Consider the following 15,999-nt stretch of genomic DNA (forward strand, 5'->3'; position numbering starts at 1 on the left):
GCCTTAGATTTCAGAAAGAACAGCACCCATTTTTAAAGCAATTACACATGCTTGAGGCTTTGCAGTTACCTCCCCTGGATCATGTGCATTTAATACCCATTTGTTACAAAATAACCTCACAAACTTCCACTCATATAAACACATCAAACATGTCAGTTATAACTTCCCAGTTTATCCAGGGCTAATCTTCAGGAAGCGTTCCACAGAATAACAGTAAAATAATTACAAGTCCTGACTCTGACTTAGAAGTTCCTAAGAACTGCCCAATCACACCAACACACTCTCTATATTTGCGTCCAAAAATAACATTTCTGGGGTGTCATAGATAGAAGCACCATCCCCTTTTTCCTGCTGGCGTGGCAAAAGTAGTGCTGCATTTTTAATTTCCGACATGCATTTTTAATGGCAATAAAGCTAGACCTTTGCCTGAACATAATATGGGCAACCAGAATCCCGGCTGCTACTGTATTGGTCAGTATATAATTTACTGGCCCTTTGAACAAAAGAAGCCCAATGCATTGGTAATAGTAGTATGCCTGATTAATTCCATATACTTGCTGGAAATATGTTTCCCATCAATTTAACCTTTGTTTTAGTAGGAGGGTCTCTTGACATCAGAATCTCTCTACTGCACGCTGCAAGTCCAAAAGCAGTAGCACGGTTTGCAAATAATAAACAGCACAATAGAAAACACAGTGAAGCAAAGCATCACTTGAATTCTGATAAAGCTTTCAGAGCAGCTGCAATCATTTTCAAGTTTGAACATCTCAAGTAAAAGCCAAGCACAGCTCAGCCACCGGTGATCTGACCAGACGCAGGAAGAGTTCATGTCTCAGACTTGAGTAGGCACTTAGCAATTAGTGGTCGGTTGTATAAATATTGCTGGATTTGTTCAAGATATTTTGATAGTAGCTCAGCCATTAGACTTTTCCAAGCTGGTTAGCAATTGAACCCCTCGAAGCTCCAATTTGAGCAGAAAGACTTCCACCACAGCAGCACTATTACGACCGACTGTGTGACTGACAGTGAGTACTGAGCGTATGTGACAGCCGAACTTGAAAAAGGTCTTAAATCTAGTTTGAAGCTGAAGTACAAAAAGGTTAGATTCACTAAACAAATCAAAGGTAATATTATGGCATATGACTCAAGTAAAACAAGTCAGAGTATTCTGAGTCCCAAAAGGACACCTGTTTTTAATTCACACATGGGATTTCATAAGTGCTTTGTTGGTGAGGGCAAACGCGTTCTAAATTATGACTAAGTCTAAAAAAAAGAAGAACAGGGAAACAGAGAGGTGTGAAATGAGAAACTGGACTGCAACGGAAGCTCTGCCAAAAGGCTGAGAAAAACCAAATGAGGTTGTTTTAATGCTACTTTTTCTCAGTTTTGATTTATCTTTAGCACTTTGTTTTTCCTCCACCACCGTAATGAATGTTCACTTTATCTGAGATGCTTTAGATGCTGTAGGACCAAAATGCAAATGTTACAAAGATTTATGGTGGAAGACAGAGGGGGACTGCACAAACACGCTATTAAAGGAAGCCATAGAAACTGGAGTCCAAATGATAACATGAATTGAGTAAAAGAAGTAAATGAGACAAAGTGCCAGCAAGTTAAGAGCCTCAGAGTGTCACTTAATCAAATGCTAAAGGGTTTAAGGGTCAGGCAGGTTTTGGTTAAGAGACAAAAAGAATCACTGAAAAGAAAGAAAAAGAAAAAAAAAAAACAAGGATGGAAACAAACGCAGACATCTTTAAACACGCAAGAGAAAAGTGAAAGAAATGGAGAAAGAGAGAACAGGGGTAAGCGAAACTCAATGAAACTGCTGTTTTTATTCTTCCCTCTCAATATCACCATTTCTGCAGTGCTCATCTGTTGCGTTCACTCTGCTGAAAACTTAAATCATTTCCTGGTTTTGCTGATGTTTTTGTTCTAACATGATTTACAATGGATGCTGTTCTTTGCCCCGTGTTTTACAGCTTATTACATTGTACATGAACCACAGAGCTTAGAGAAACTACTCCGATGTCAGATTTGAAGTTGGCCTACACTTCATATACAGTGGGGTAGTGATCACGCCTGTCCAGGTGAAATCGATCACTATAAGCATATGATTATTGGTCGGGCCCAAGCACAGAAGAGCCCTGGGGCTGAAACAGTGTGAGGAATCTATTTGTTTTGTTTTTATAGAGATTATTTTTTTTTCCTGCTGTAAAATCACATTTTTGAGGGCTCTCCTTCCACGTCTGCCGCACACAGACCCTCTGGTTTTGGACAGGTTCACAGTGCGCCGAGATAATTAACAAATCGCCTGAATCCAGAGCTCCCCCACATAACAAATCCCAATTTAACCCCTGTCCATGTATATTCGTTTTCCGTCCCCATCACCGGCAGCTGTGACTGCTCCTCGTTGTCTGAGTAGAATACTAGAGGTAGCCCGAGGAACATCAAGTTTGGCTGCTGCATCTCGTTGGCTCGTTTTTGGCGGTTTGTCATAAGCCTTGAGGAAACCACATTTTTCATTAAGAGAAAACGTGATGTCATGATTTCAATGTGCATGTTGCCACAGCCTCAGGTTACTGCAGGTCAAGTATCAAAAGCAAAAGTATTTTTTCATATGTTATCATGTATAAAAAATCCAAAATGATAACACTATAAGCGGACAACTTGATTACAATAAACAAATTATTTAAGCAGCATTTGCATTGGGATGATTCTGTCCCAACGATCACTATAATCGTGATCACTATAAAGGGTTTTCCACGGTATTATCGAAGAACCTGATCAAGCTTTTATAAGTTGGTGGCCCCAAACAACAGCATGGAGTGACTGTTTCACCTCTTAGTAATGATGCACTGTAACATCTATTAACTGCAAACTCCTTAGGCCAAATTGTCCTTTCCTTACTGTGCGGCGTGGAAAAGCCTGTGAGTCCTGGTTTTTCCGAGTAGACCAGTTTTATTTCAATCTTGAGTGCGGATGATTTTTGATACTGGTGCTAAAGGAGTTCTTGTACACAATAATGTCTTTCTTTGATTGCAAAGGGCAGAAAGTTGAGCAGTATGTTTGACATCTATATACTGTAGCCTTAGTTTAAGAGTAAAAAGCTGTGGGAGGCCTTTGCAGTTTAGGGGTCAAGATGCCGACCATGAACTGCAACCGACTCCTGTCAGCTCTGCTGTCTGCTGTAAAGGCAGAACAATATTTGCTCCACAATACTTTTGAAAAACGGAGTAAAACGGCCGTGAAAAGATGTGAGATGCTGATGGAGGCTTTGGTGGTCTTTACGTCCTGGTGGATCTAAGCGGTTGAAACAGAATGACCAACCAAGGAAGCAAACTGTATGTGCTGATTGAATTTAAAAGCCATTATGCTTTCTCACACATTCAAATGATCTTTTGCTGCGGTTTTTCCAAACGTATCCCACAATCTCCATTTGTCCTACAGCCTTACTCTCCTTTTTCCATGTCACTCTACCGTTCTGTTAAGTTTCTTTATATTCTGACGTCTACCTTTCTTTGAAGTCGTCTCATCAGGAGTGTCAACGACATGGGCCTCTTTGTGTGTGTGTGTGTGTGCGTGTATGGCTTGAATAGGCAGATAGACATCTGGCTTGTCAAGGTCATTTATTCAACAACCTTGCTCATGCACATGGGGCGTGTCACCATGGCAACAAGTCTTGCTCCCTCTCTCTATTAGTTATCTCTTGATACCTCTCTGTATAGTTATCCCTCTCCCTCTTTGTGTTGTCTAAGGATTTTAAACTACTACCACCACCAGCGTGTGTGCTTTTTGTGTGTGTGAACACTAATATCATTTTATATCTTTATAGGATGAATAGACTAAAATGTTGTCATGACAAAAGTGGGATTTTTTTTTTCAAATCTGAAGCGTTGTCATCTGCCGCCATAGTAAATCAATAATATAAGACAATGAGGCACTGTTGACTGAACATGCACACACATGGATTAACATTTGTTTCTATTGGTAGTCTAAATAGCGTACTGTTAAACTTGTTTGTTTTGTTATTGAAATGTAAAAATGTAGATACTGAATATCAGATAATGGAAAGTAGGTAGTATATATGTATTCACTGCAATTATTATAGTGGCGTGTACCAATTTTCACAAGGATAGACTAGACAAAAAGGAAAATGAATGAAAATCAACTGACAAGCTCGTATGGCAGAAAATCAATCATGCAAATGGCACAAATCGAAGGACGGACGGAGAGAAAGACAGGACAAAGGATAGCAGAGAACGAGAGGTGAGCACAGACCGATACAGAGAAGGACAGGAAGAGTTAAAAAAGAACAAAGAGAGAGAAAAGATTATTCCTCTGTTTCCCCCTGTGCCTTTAGCCAGCTGTGTGGAGTCACACAGCGACTGTGTGGATGACAATTGTCTGAAGCTGGCATACAGGCTCACTGATCAATTATTAAGTGTGTGTGTGTCTGTTTTAAAACCCTGCAGGATTTTTAAACTCTTAGAGCATTGTTGGGGTCCACAGCAGGGGTAGTTTGTGTGCATTCAGTGGTAGTGCTTACATTTGTAGTGTGGTGCATTTGAAGTAAGGGTCTATTTAAACACACTCACACACACACACATTACTTTCATGTTCAGCCAGTTTTGCCTGATGGTTTGGACAATATGCTAGTTTGGTGCAAAATAAACACCATCTCTGTGGCCTGACATCGACACACACACACACACACACACACATACACACTCAAAGACAACCATCTGTTCCAATAGTGAGTCTACTTTCCTGCCAAGTTGTTATCAGCTGATTGGCAGAAGAGCACACCAAAAAGATGCCAGCTTGGTGGAGACAGACGGGACATGCTCTGTCCCACGACATCTTAAATCACTGCTTAAGCAGAGAAGCTTTGAATAAAACAAGAGGCAGGTGTACGTGCAACAATGCCATCACATAAACTGTCAAGTCACGTTGACTAGATCCGTCTCTGGCCTGCACCCAGTCACACCTTCTGGTAAGGCTGGCCAATATAAACAATATTAACTGAAAAACTTCTATACGATGGAAGCATAAATAATAAGTTACATTGCTCGACAACATGCTAATAACCAAATCCCAAAACTGAAAGAAAATCACCAAGATCTACTGTCTACTTTGGTTTTTTATCAACAACAATGGCACACAGCACATGACTGGGAAGACCAATTTCACCTTAAAACCTTCTGCAACAGCAATCGGCATTAAAGTGACTGTGTTAGACTTAATCATGGAGAATCGTGTCAGGCTTACCTTCTACCCACTCAAATATTATATGAAGAAAAAGTATTTCTGTGCAGAAAAGACACCAAAGGTAAAACTAACATTTCAGTCAGTACATTTCATGTAGTTCACTGGAGACAGGCAGAATAGCATTCATCAGCGTCTTCTTTGCTCTTGATCTTTTCTATCAGTTTTTTTTTACTTTTCTGTCCTTGGTTTGTCCTTTTATTTAACTTTCACTTTCTTTACTTCTTGCCAGTCCATCTCTCCAGAGGGCTTTCCTCCCTTCCACTCCTTTCTTTCTTTCCTTCCTTCCTTTCAGGTACCCCTCTATCTCTCCGACACTCTCTGGCAGTTCAGGTCTAATTTGCAGTAGACTAATCTGGCTGGAGCACGCTAAACTAATTAACATGGGATGAAGCAGCCTCACTTATCATTTCACCATATGTACATACATCAGACTCAAGCTACAAACGCCAGCCACCCCCTCCCACACACACACACACACACACACACTATGACACACAAAATGGATGAGACTCTCCAGGGAGAATAAGAAATGATGGGTACTAATTCTGAGAGGAAATGGGGAAGGAGGCCAGATATAAAAAGGAGGTAAAAGAGGTAGAGATATATGGAGCATTGAGGGAAAAGGAGCTATTTCAGTGCAACATTCACCCAAATCTTTTTCTACTATTATTAACATGTGGAACATTGTGGGCTGCACCCTTTGGCAAAAATACACTAGATAATGTATATATGCATGCAATTATTCAGCAAGGACTGCCAGAAATGACATACTTTGTTGTCCTAGAGACAATAAACCATTAGCATTTTCTACAGAATTGACTCAGCACACAGAAGTCCAGCCATGGTATTGTTTTTGTGGATCTTGCACGGGCTAAGAATATGGACATTTCTCCTATGGGGAATGGAAAACAAAGAGTACTGATATGTATACATTTTGTTCAAAACATATATTCTGTCATATGTTGGAACACACAAACACATTAAACATAAAAATAAGGTTTTAACCATTTGTTTGCTTTCAGCTTGCTTGGTGAATGGCTTTTTGTTGTACGCTTTCTGAGATATTGCCTGCTGCTGTAGCATGTTTGCTGGATAATGATTAGCTGTCATACTGGCTTGTTAGCTTTTGCAAAACAATAGGACATTTGTGTGGAGTATGCAGCAGTGGTTGCCGTAGCAAGGTCATCAGAACAGGTTCAAAAAAAGATCATTAATTCTACATGGCATCACCTCTGATATGCAGCGATGCCGTTTTTAATTTTTGCCTCACTTCTTACGAACACAGTTTGAAGTAGCACAGCCTCATTAATGCACAGACCTCGACACACGTTGCCATTATCTGGTTCATATCCCGACTTGCAGCTGCAGCTGCCGATGGGTACCATCCACTCTCCGTCTCCATTACAGTAGAGCTTTATGGGCACGTCTACTTCCTCAGCATTGGGGATACAACTTCCTCTAGCGATGACTAATGAGGTGGACTCTGCCCCAGTCAGTGTCTGCACAGAATCAGAATCATAAAAATTTACATGTTTGACAACAGCTGCACGCAAGAAGAGAGCACCACCGTTTTCACAATCTGGGCCATACCTCTGGGAAAAAAGCAAAGTTCTGCACTATGCTGGGACATTTCTTGTAGAATACTCTGACAGCCAGAAGGGACATGCAAGCACCCAGATCCTGGAAGGCCAAGTGGAACCCTCTGCCTTTGGAGAGTGGCCCGAAACTCCGAACTTCAGTGTTCACCTTCATTAGCCTTCCCCCAAAATCAACCTGGGAGAAACTCTCATCTGCCGCAATGGTGTCCACCTTACAGTGAGGTACAGACAGACAGACGGATAGGAAAGGAAAAAAAAAAAGCAAATAATAAATGATCTAATTCTTTTCGGTTCTTCAGACCCTAGTCTTTCACAAATTTCACTAAGCAATGTTTGAATCTGCTGCATTATACTGGATAAAAGCAATTGTTTTAATTTGTTATTTCCCCAGTGAACCTCCGTGATGGCACCAGAGGCGGCTGCTAGGGAATTTCCAACACCTGGATGGTTTCCAACACTCTGATTCATCAACACAAGCAGCGTGAAACTACCCTGAAAAAATGTGGTTAAGTGAAAAACTGCATTTGTATAAGACTGTGTAAGACATGTACATGACATTCTTAGGAGAGAATTCAACTATGAATCCAAAAGAGCACTAGGAAAAACATAAAAGCATTAGGTGTTAAATGTTAAAAGCTGAAGGAAGTTTGAGCTTGAACTTTTTAGACCTTTTTCAATAAACTCAGCATTTGGGGTGATCAGCTTCTTCATCAATTTTGCATCAATGCAGTGTTTCCTTCTGGATTGCCTATGTACTGTGAAATCAATGATTTAAGAGAAACAAAGCCTGTTATCAGCTCTATTTTTCACTGTTATCAGACAATGCATTTTTCAGATAGTCCAATGGAATGGGAAAGTAGGAGAACTTTCTCAACCAATAAAGGAACACCCCCTACTTCTATAAAACGAATCACCTAATTTGGACACACATGGTTTTCAATGGACAATGACAACGTGCTGCATGTCTGCAGCCGGCCTCATCAACAAGGCCGGCGCCATATCTGTTCAGTTTGTGTCTTCAACCAAGGAAACATGATGGTTGGGCTCTCAGATGATCAGTCTGTGTACTGCCTGCTAACCAGTACAGTATTTGAGGCATCTGTGTAATATCTGACTGTTAAATGTATAGACACCTCTTATTGCTGATCCAGCATCAATATACTGAGGCTCATTCCAGCTAATGTTAAAACTTCACTGGTAATGAACCTGATTATAATTCTGATTCTGAATATGCACTGATGTCAGATTTTCTATTAATATGCCAATTGGCAAAATCTGAGTTGAACCTGAGCTGCTGGCTATAACATGGCACAACAGTATTATTGTATTTTTGTTGAGTAACATCTAGATTATCATCATATTTTCTTTGAAATGCTAATTTACAGTGTGACAATCCTCTCAGAACCAGCAGTTGTTTACACTTTGTGCCTCTCCATTGTCTGGATCTATTACCTTAAGAAAGGGTGCGTTGGCCCAGTACTCCACCCCTTTGATGCCCTCCGACACGGTCCTGTCTGTCTCCAGGTAGTACAGGTTGAACGTCTCTTTGCAGGAGCCGAGGACGCTGGGAATGGAGGCGCAGTCTCGTACCGTGAAGCGGATCTCCACGTAAATGCGCTGTGCCGCCCGCCGGTCAATGTAGGTGGTGAGGAGCCAGTTATTCTGGCTGGGCTCAAACACGTTGCACACCTGGTACGTTCTGATGGTGTTGAGGTTCTCATCATAGCCGCTCACCTCCTCCCACTGGAGAATGTGTGTGTGAGTGAGGAAGGGGCAAGGGGGTATAGATGAGAGGGGAGGAAGTAGAGGAGGAAGGGGAGAACAGAGGCTTAAATGATTAATGGGTTTACCAAGACCTGACACAAATTAAACTTTCTCTTTCCCTCCCTCCCATTTTGTCTCTTTCTCTCTCTTCCTACTTCCCCCACTCCCCTCCCTCATTCGCTTTTTTCCTCTCCTGTACCTTGTTCTCTGTGTAACAGGGACAACCATTCATCACAATTAGAGCGACTCACCTCACCAACACACACATACACACACACAGCAGACCACTGTAACCAGCTTGTAGCCAAGCCAGTATTTAAAATATCCAAGGAGTCCAAGAAAAGTGGCTGGAAGGCCTGTTTCTATTCTATTCTATTCAGTTGTATATTGCTCTTGTGTGCAACAATCCTCTGTTCTAAAGGAATCCATTCTCTTCTGCATCAATAGCGGTTAATTGGCGTCACCTTGCAACTGTAATTAAGATTTTGACAGACTCGTTAATGGAGCACTGTAAAGTGCACTCAAACTGCTTTCCCCAAGGGTACACACACATAGACATACACATACACATACACACATACATCTACACACACGTACAGTACACCTTTGAACATTGTTCTTACTCCATTGGCAGGGAACGATATCCAGCCAAGCTCAGCTGTCGCTGTCCTTGTATCCATCACTGTCTCTGTCAGACAAAAACAGAGACAGACAGAAAGAGAGAAAGAGAGAGAGAGAGAGAGAGAGAGAGAGAGAGAGAGCGGTGAAGAGAGGCAGCTGCAGGACGAGGACAGGTATGAGCTTAATTAATAGTCAGCTCAGACGCCAACTTTAGTACTGCATAGTGATGCGTGTCATTTATATTCATAAAATCTCACTTTACACCATTTCTGTGAAGCTTGTCCTTCTCTTCTTTCCACCCAGCCCATGATTAAAGAGATAAACAAAGGTAACAATGACAGGACACAATAACTACAACAGTAGTAGTTGTATAAATAATGTCATTATTGTCTAATTGGACAGTATAGTCCGGGTGAATCCTGGAGACATTGATAATGTTGCTATGATGGTAACTGGCCTGTATATAGCAATATAACAGCAACAGAGAGCAATTTCCAACAGCACTGTCTTAGAATAAGTAAAGGGTGAGGGTGAAGGCAGTGGTAGTATCGGTTCAGCCACTAGTTAGTGACTAGTGGTCACTAGCCGCCCCCCCACACCTACAGTCCCTGCACCGAGCTAAAGTCACTGAACACGCAGAGACGAAATGTATACAAGTTTAATCCCCCAAACCAACTGTTGTGACAGTAAATAATAAATAGCTGTAGTGTAATTAGGGGTAGCTAATTTGGCAATATGTACCCGGCATGGCCAGCGCAGCCATTTTTCTTTTCTGTTCAAAAGATTGGAGTTAACCCTTTCACACTTCTAGATGTGTAGGACATTGTGGACATTGGTGCGAATGAGTGAGGATGTCTTGGATTTAACTTATCCATAAAAAAATCCTTTGTTGATATACCACAAACTGTGGTATGTGGAATAACATGAAAGATACTGTGATACACAAATGTAACTAAATGTGAAATCCTTTGAACTTATTGATACTGAAATAAGAGATCACATTAATATTGTAATACTTAATTACTGCCCAGATTGGCAGTTAGCATAAATGAAATAATAATTAGGTACAGGTGAAATCAGTCAGCGGCAGCAATAGCAATTAAATAGACAACTCTGTCATGTGAGTGTGTGTGTAGGCAGCGCTCATGCTGAGCTGGGTGCCACTAATGACTTCCTGTCCCCACCTGAACCTAAACCATCAGCTCTATCTGCTATAGTAACTTCACACGTTGATTTAATCACAGTTGGGTGACACACTGACACAGTAAAGTACATCACAAAGCTAATGCGGCTCTCTCACATGGCAACAAAGACGTAGGAAAGCTGAGAAGAATTTGACAACTCAACTCAAAACAACTCAACAACAAAGCTGCCTGACAACAAAAGCCCAGACGGCAACATTCATCTCGAAACGTGTCACTTCATATTATAAACCTTACTGTGTTAATGGTTGGATAGTGGCTATGTGCACGGCCTGAAGAACTATTTTTAGCATGTTTATATCTAGTATGTGCAAAGCCTGTCAGGCTGGGAAATTGAAAGAAATTACATGAGGGGAAAAAAAAATATTTACTCTGACATGTCCATGCATGTTAATGTTGGTATAGTAGAGTAAGTGGAGGGAAAACAACATGATATCAAACATTTATGATGATGATGAGTTATGGACGACACTTACTTTTAATTAAAGACTTACTTTTAATTACGTATTGCTAGCAGTAGTAGTGTACACACTTAAATCGGATGAAAATCTGAAAATGTGCATATCAGGCAACTTCCACTGTAACTAAAGACTGAAAGAAAATACTTGGCCTCCACCAAACTAAGCAAATATAAGATCTTACTGAAACAATAGGAACTGCTCATTATTTCTCTCTGCAGTCAGAAGTAAGAAAAACAAAACCGAAATAGTGTTTGAACCACACAAATGTCTTAAAATACCATCTCCCTTTGTTGTTTCAGTTTGGTGGGTCTATCATGAACTCCTGTGCGATTCCTCAGCATTACTTTTATTCCATTAATGATTTTTTTTTAAATATCATTTTGCTGTTTGGGCAGTTTCTCAGCTCTCTCATGTTACTTGTGGGTGAAGTGAACGGATGCATGCATAATAAACAGCGACATAATGCAGCGAGTGGACACGCTGAGATGCTCGGGCTGACATAAGTTAGTTGGCATGCTGACAGCACAGACCCTAACATAGCGCCCATTGTAATAAAACATGGTGAGAAGATTCAGCGACATCACACCATGAGGCAGCCGCAGGCAAACAACCCCCTTGATTCTTGACATGCTCTCCTCCTCTTGCACTCTTTCATTCTGTCACCCTGCCTCTCATTATCCCTTCTCCTCCTCCTCCTCCTCACACCCTCCCCACCTTCATCCTCTCCTTCACTCTACCTCCCTGTCTTTTATCTCCCCCTCTACCTTGGGTGCTTCTTTTTTGTCAGCGAGCTAGCCTAATTACAGCAGAACCTAGTTTTTCAGCTCTCCCTCGGGAATGAAGGTCGTTTGGGGAAAATGAAATACTTGTCTCGTGAAAACGTAGTCGACTATCAAATTCTTGGACTAAAGCTTATTCAAACGGTGACAATTGTCACTATCTAATTTGTAGCTTCAGTGCGTTTAGTGGCATGTTGTCAACAAAGATTTGCAAAAAAAACGATCCACAGCAGAATATAAACCCAGTTTATTTCTGCCTTGCATATTTTGCCCGTTCAGATGTCTTTGAAGTTTGGATAAAAAAAAGAACAAGAAATGTAAGGCTAAAAAGAAAAATGGTAATACTGAGAGAAATCCACAATGTTGACAGAAGAGATGTTGGAATAGCTCATGTAGTCTTATAAGCTATACCTTCCAGCAAAGTCTTGCAAGAAGGGATTTGATTCAGAGCTTCGGTTAAAGAATAGAACAATGGCTGTCACACTCTTCCATACCACCATATTTCTTCTTCTTCAAACCAGCTTGTTCAAGGCATATTCGTAGGCAGTTTTAGCATACAATACACAAACTTTGCTGGTGATACATTTATTGAAAATTGATTGCACCATCATGCCCAGGAACTCTTGGGAGACCTCTGCCATTCATCATTTCATGTTATTACGTTCTCGCTTGAGAAACGTGGCCAGCTTCTGCTTTTCTATTTTTGATTGATAAAAATAAATAAAATTAGGGCTGCAACTAACAATTATTTTGACATTATTGATTAATCTGCCGAGTAGATTAATTAAGTGATGTTATCTAACCAGGAAAGGCCTTCATTAGAGCAGCACTACATTTTCAAGCATATAACGCACTTACAAATCAAATGTTTAATCTAGAAAATGGTAGAAAATAGTGAAAGTGCTTATTATAGAGCCAGTTAACATCCTCACATTGCTTGTCTTGTTGACCAACAGTCCAAAACCCAAATACATTTAATACATGGTCTTATACGAACAAACAAAAGCATGATTTAAATGACCAACTGTTACTCTTCATGTCTTTGTACAATTACAAATTACACATCCGGAATAAGAACATAATCAAACCATATCAGCAAACATGCCTTGTGAATTCTCACTTTCAAAAGGGAAGAAGTCTATGCTGCGTTTATTAGAGTGCATCTGTTCATCAGTCTAATTAACAGCACAAGGCACACACCTCTCTGCGCATAATAGGGTATACTCTTCGATCAGCCTAATTACTTTTGACATATTGGAGGCTGTGATCGCAATGTTCCCACCTCCCCCGCAGTCGTGCACCTCCTCAACCAACGTTACACCACTGAACGAAACCATAACCATTTTATGGCAGAGGAAACTGCAGGTAAATCTGTGTGGTATTGTAGCAGCCAAAGAGGCTGTTAAATCCTTGTTGTGGCCAACGAGGGAAAAATAAAAGTGTTTCCATCACTGAAGCTAAATTAGAATCGGGCAGGTCATTTTACTGTTTTGCTGCCTCCTCCTCCCCCTCCGTCTTTCTTTATGTGTATGTGTGTATGTGTGTGTGTGTGTGTGATCTTTAAGTACAGGTGGTCTAATGGCAAGTGAGGTCAGTTCATCTTATTCTAATTAGCATAGTGTATTCTAACCAAATTAGTCTTCTATTTAGGCTGCAAACTGTCTGATTTATATGCCTCTGAATGCATTGTGTGACTGTGTGTGTGTTTGCCCGTGTCAGTTTGTTTGTGTTTGTGTGTGTGTGTGTGTGTGTGTGTGTGCATGTGTTTGTGTGTGTGTGTGTGCGCATGTGTCTGTGTGTGTGTGTACTGTATACAATGCATGTGCATATGCCTGTGAAGAAAGAATGCCTTGGAGCATCACACTCATTTTTAAGAGCACACCAAAATAACACACACACACACACACACACACACACACACACGCACATACACACACACACATCCCGGAGTGAAAGGCGTCATGCTGTCCCACAGAGACAATTGTTGACCAATCAGGCGTTGAAGTGGAATGACACAGCAGCACGAAGGACAACCCAGTCAAGAGCACAAACACTCAGACGCAGATGTGCACTTCAAAAAATCAAATATACACCGACTATACGGATACACACACACACACACACATTCTTATACAAACACACCATCATAAACTACAGAGCAGCTTTTCTTTTAATCAAACCTCACATGTGCCCAAAATCAATTATGAAGACAATTATGAGGCAGGGCACACCGCTCTGAGAAATCTAGAAAAAAAAAAAAACTCCTCCACACATGTAACCTGTTTGAACATTTATCTCTCCTCAGGAAATTATGTAATTAGAATGAAACACTTGAATGAGCAGTTAAACAAAAGCTGGCTTGGATTATAAGAAAAAAAGGACTGTATCATTATTCTTATCAAGTTTTAGCTCCTGTCAAAAAGGTTTTCATGTTTTAGACCCTCAGGAGCTCCAGTCGGCTCTGTATTATACTCTGGTGTCTCAAAACTGTGCTCTTATCTGCACGCGATCCCCTTCTGCTACACTTTGGCCTGCGCACCGCCTGCAAAGTCTCACCTGGTAATTTCCACATTCAACATCACTCTGAAGCACTGGCTAATGGGCTGACCCTGTTGTCTTAAAAGAGTCCGCTCAGCAGTTTGAAAACACATTGTATCAGCGAAAAATAGACATAACTATGTAACAACAGTACATTTACACAAGGAGCCGTGGATGCTGTGGACAAAAATACAATTCCACTACAATAGCATGACACCATCATGTCATAAATTATAGACAGACTTTGATTTTCAGGCATTTTCTTTGTTACCCAGAGTGGAGTAAACACATGGATGCAGTTTTAGGTGCAATTTAAAGATAGTAAGTAAAGTTTATTTAGTATTGAACTTTTCACAGAACAAAGTCACAAAGGGAGTAAAATAAAATAAAAACAATAAGTATGATAAAATCATAAATAATATCGTAAAAGCAATAAAAGAAACAACAATCAGCCATAAGAATGAACAGTTGCACTAAATGGTATATTATCCTCGAATTACTCAAATACTGGAAGTCTATGGGATAAGTAGCTAGTAAGTATCTTATATATAAGTATAGGTAGTCTGGTTAAAATACATATTGTAATTTACATACTTACTGTTGTTAAAACATCTGATAAAAGTTCCTGCTTTCATAAAACCGCATCAGTGGTACTCTATCACCCGAAATGATACTCTAAATGCTAGGATGTATTCATGAAAATGAGAAGTTATTGATCTCAAAATGTCAAAATGGGAACCTAGTATGGGTGAAGCTTAAAAAATGGCTGCTACGTATAACTCATTAATGAGACCCTCCCTTCCAGGTAAATTCCCCTCAAAACCCATTAACCCTACACCTCCAGCTGTCCTAAAGCCCAAATATCAAATAGCAGCTTCAAATACCTGGGGGTCCACATCAACGAGGACCTCACCTGGACACTGAACACCACACAGCTGGTGAAGAAGGCCCAGCAGCGGCTGTATTCCCTGAGGAGGCTGAGGAGGTTTGGCATGTCGTCAAAAATCAAGATCACCAGGACTCCCCTGCCCTCTCTGCAGAGCATCTACAGACACCGAGTCCACCGGAGGGCTGCCTCCATCATCAAGGACCCCACCCACCCCCAACACAAACTGTTCACTCTCCTCCCCTCAGGCCGGAGGTACAGGAGTCTGAAATGCAGGACGTCCAGACTCAGAAACTCCTTCTTTCCCTCCTCCATCAGGCTCCTTAACAGCCGATGGGAGTCACAACTACCTCCAATGACTGTACTTTATTTTAAGTTGCACATTTTGTAAATATATTTATATCTAGCAATAGTAGTTTATATTTATATGTTTTTATATTTTATTCTATCCTCTTCTTTTTCACTCTTTGGCATTCAGTGCGGATGGCAAAGTAAGATTTTCATTGTACAGGGAAACCCGTTTCTGCACTGTACACTTGACAATAAACGCTTTGAATCTTGAATCTTTGAATTGAGTCTTGAATCTATCAAAAAGACATCATACTGACGTCAACTGTTTCCAAGCTGAAAAGTACTCTCCGTTATGTGTAATCTGACTACTATGTGTCCAAACATCCCTTTAAAACTTATTTCATTTGATGATTTTCCAGTATCAAGGCATGCGAGCGCACCTTTATACCTGATGTCCTGATGTAAGCTTAACTATTGTTAATCAGAATTAGGAGCTAAATTCAACCAAAACTAAAGTCTAAGATCAAAAGCAAATAATGTACAACTAATCAGTGTGTTTCCAGCTTTATTAAACCTTTTTTGTGTGATACA

The 15,999-nt window shown here is 40.6% G+C and overlaps 1 protein-coding gene across 1 annotated transcript in view; it reads right to left on the reverse strand.

The window, feature by feature from the left end:
* The window catches only part of LOC139202656 (ephrin type-B receptor 1-like), a 73,800-nt gene that overhangs the window by 38,223 nt on the left and 19,578 nt on the right, over window positions 1–15,999 (reverse strand). Inside the window, exons 2-5 of the mRNA XM_070832200.1 lie at window positions 9,254–9,318; window positions 8,319–8,609; window positions 6,859–7,077; window positions 6,587–6,767 (exon numbers count right to left, since the gene is read on the reverse strand). Coding sequence (XP_070688301.1) covers window positions 6,587–6,767; window positions 6,859–7,077; window positions 8,319–8,609; window positions 9,254–9,318 — 756 coding nt within the window. The remainder of the gene's footprint in view (window positions 1–6,586; window positions 6,768–6,858; window positions 7,078–8,318; window positions 8,610–9,253; window positions 9,319–15,999) is intronic.

Source organism: Pempheris klunzingeri, chromosome 6, assembly GCF_042242105.1.
Source record: "Pempheris klunzingeri isolate RE-2024b chromosome 6, fPemKlu1.hap1, whole genome shotgun sequence".
NCBI lineage: Eukaryota > Metazoa > Chordata > Actinopteri > Acropomatiformes > Pempheridae > Pempheris > Pempheris klunzingeri.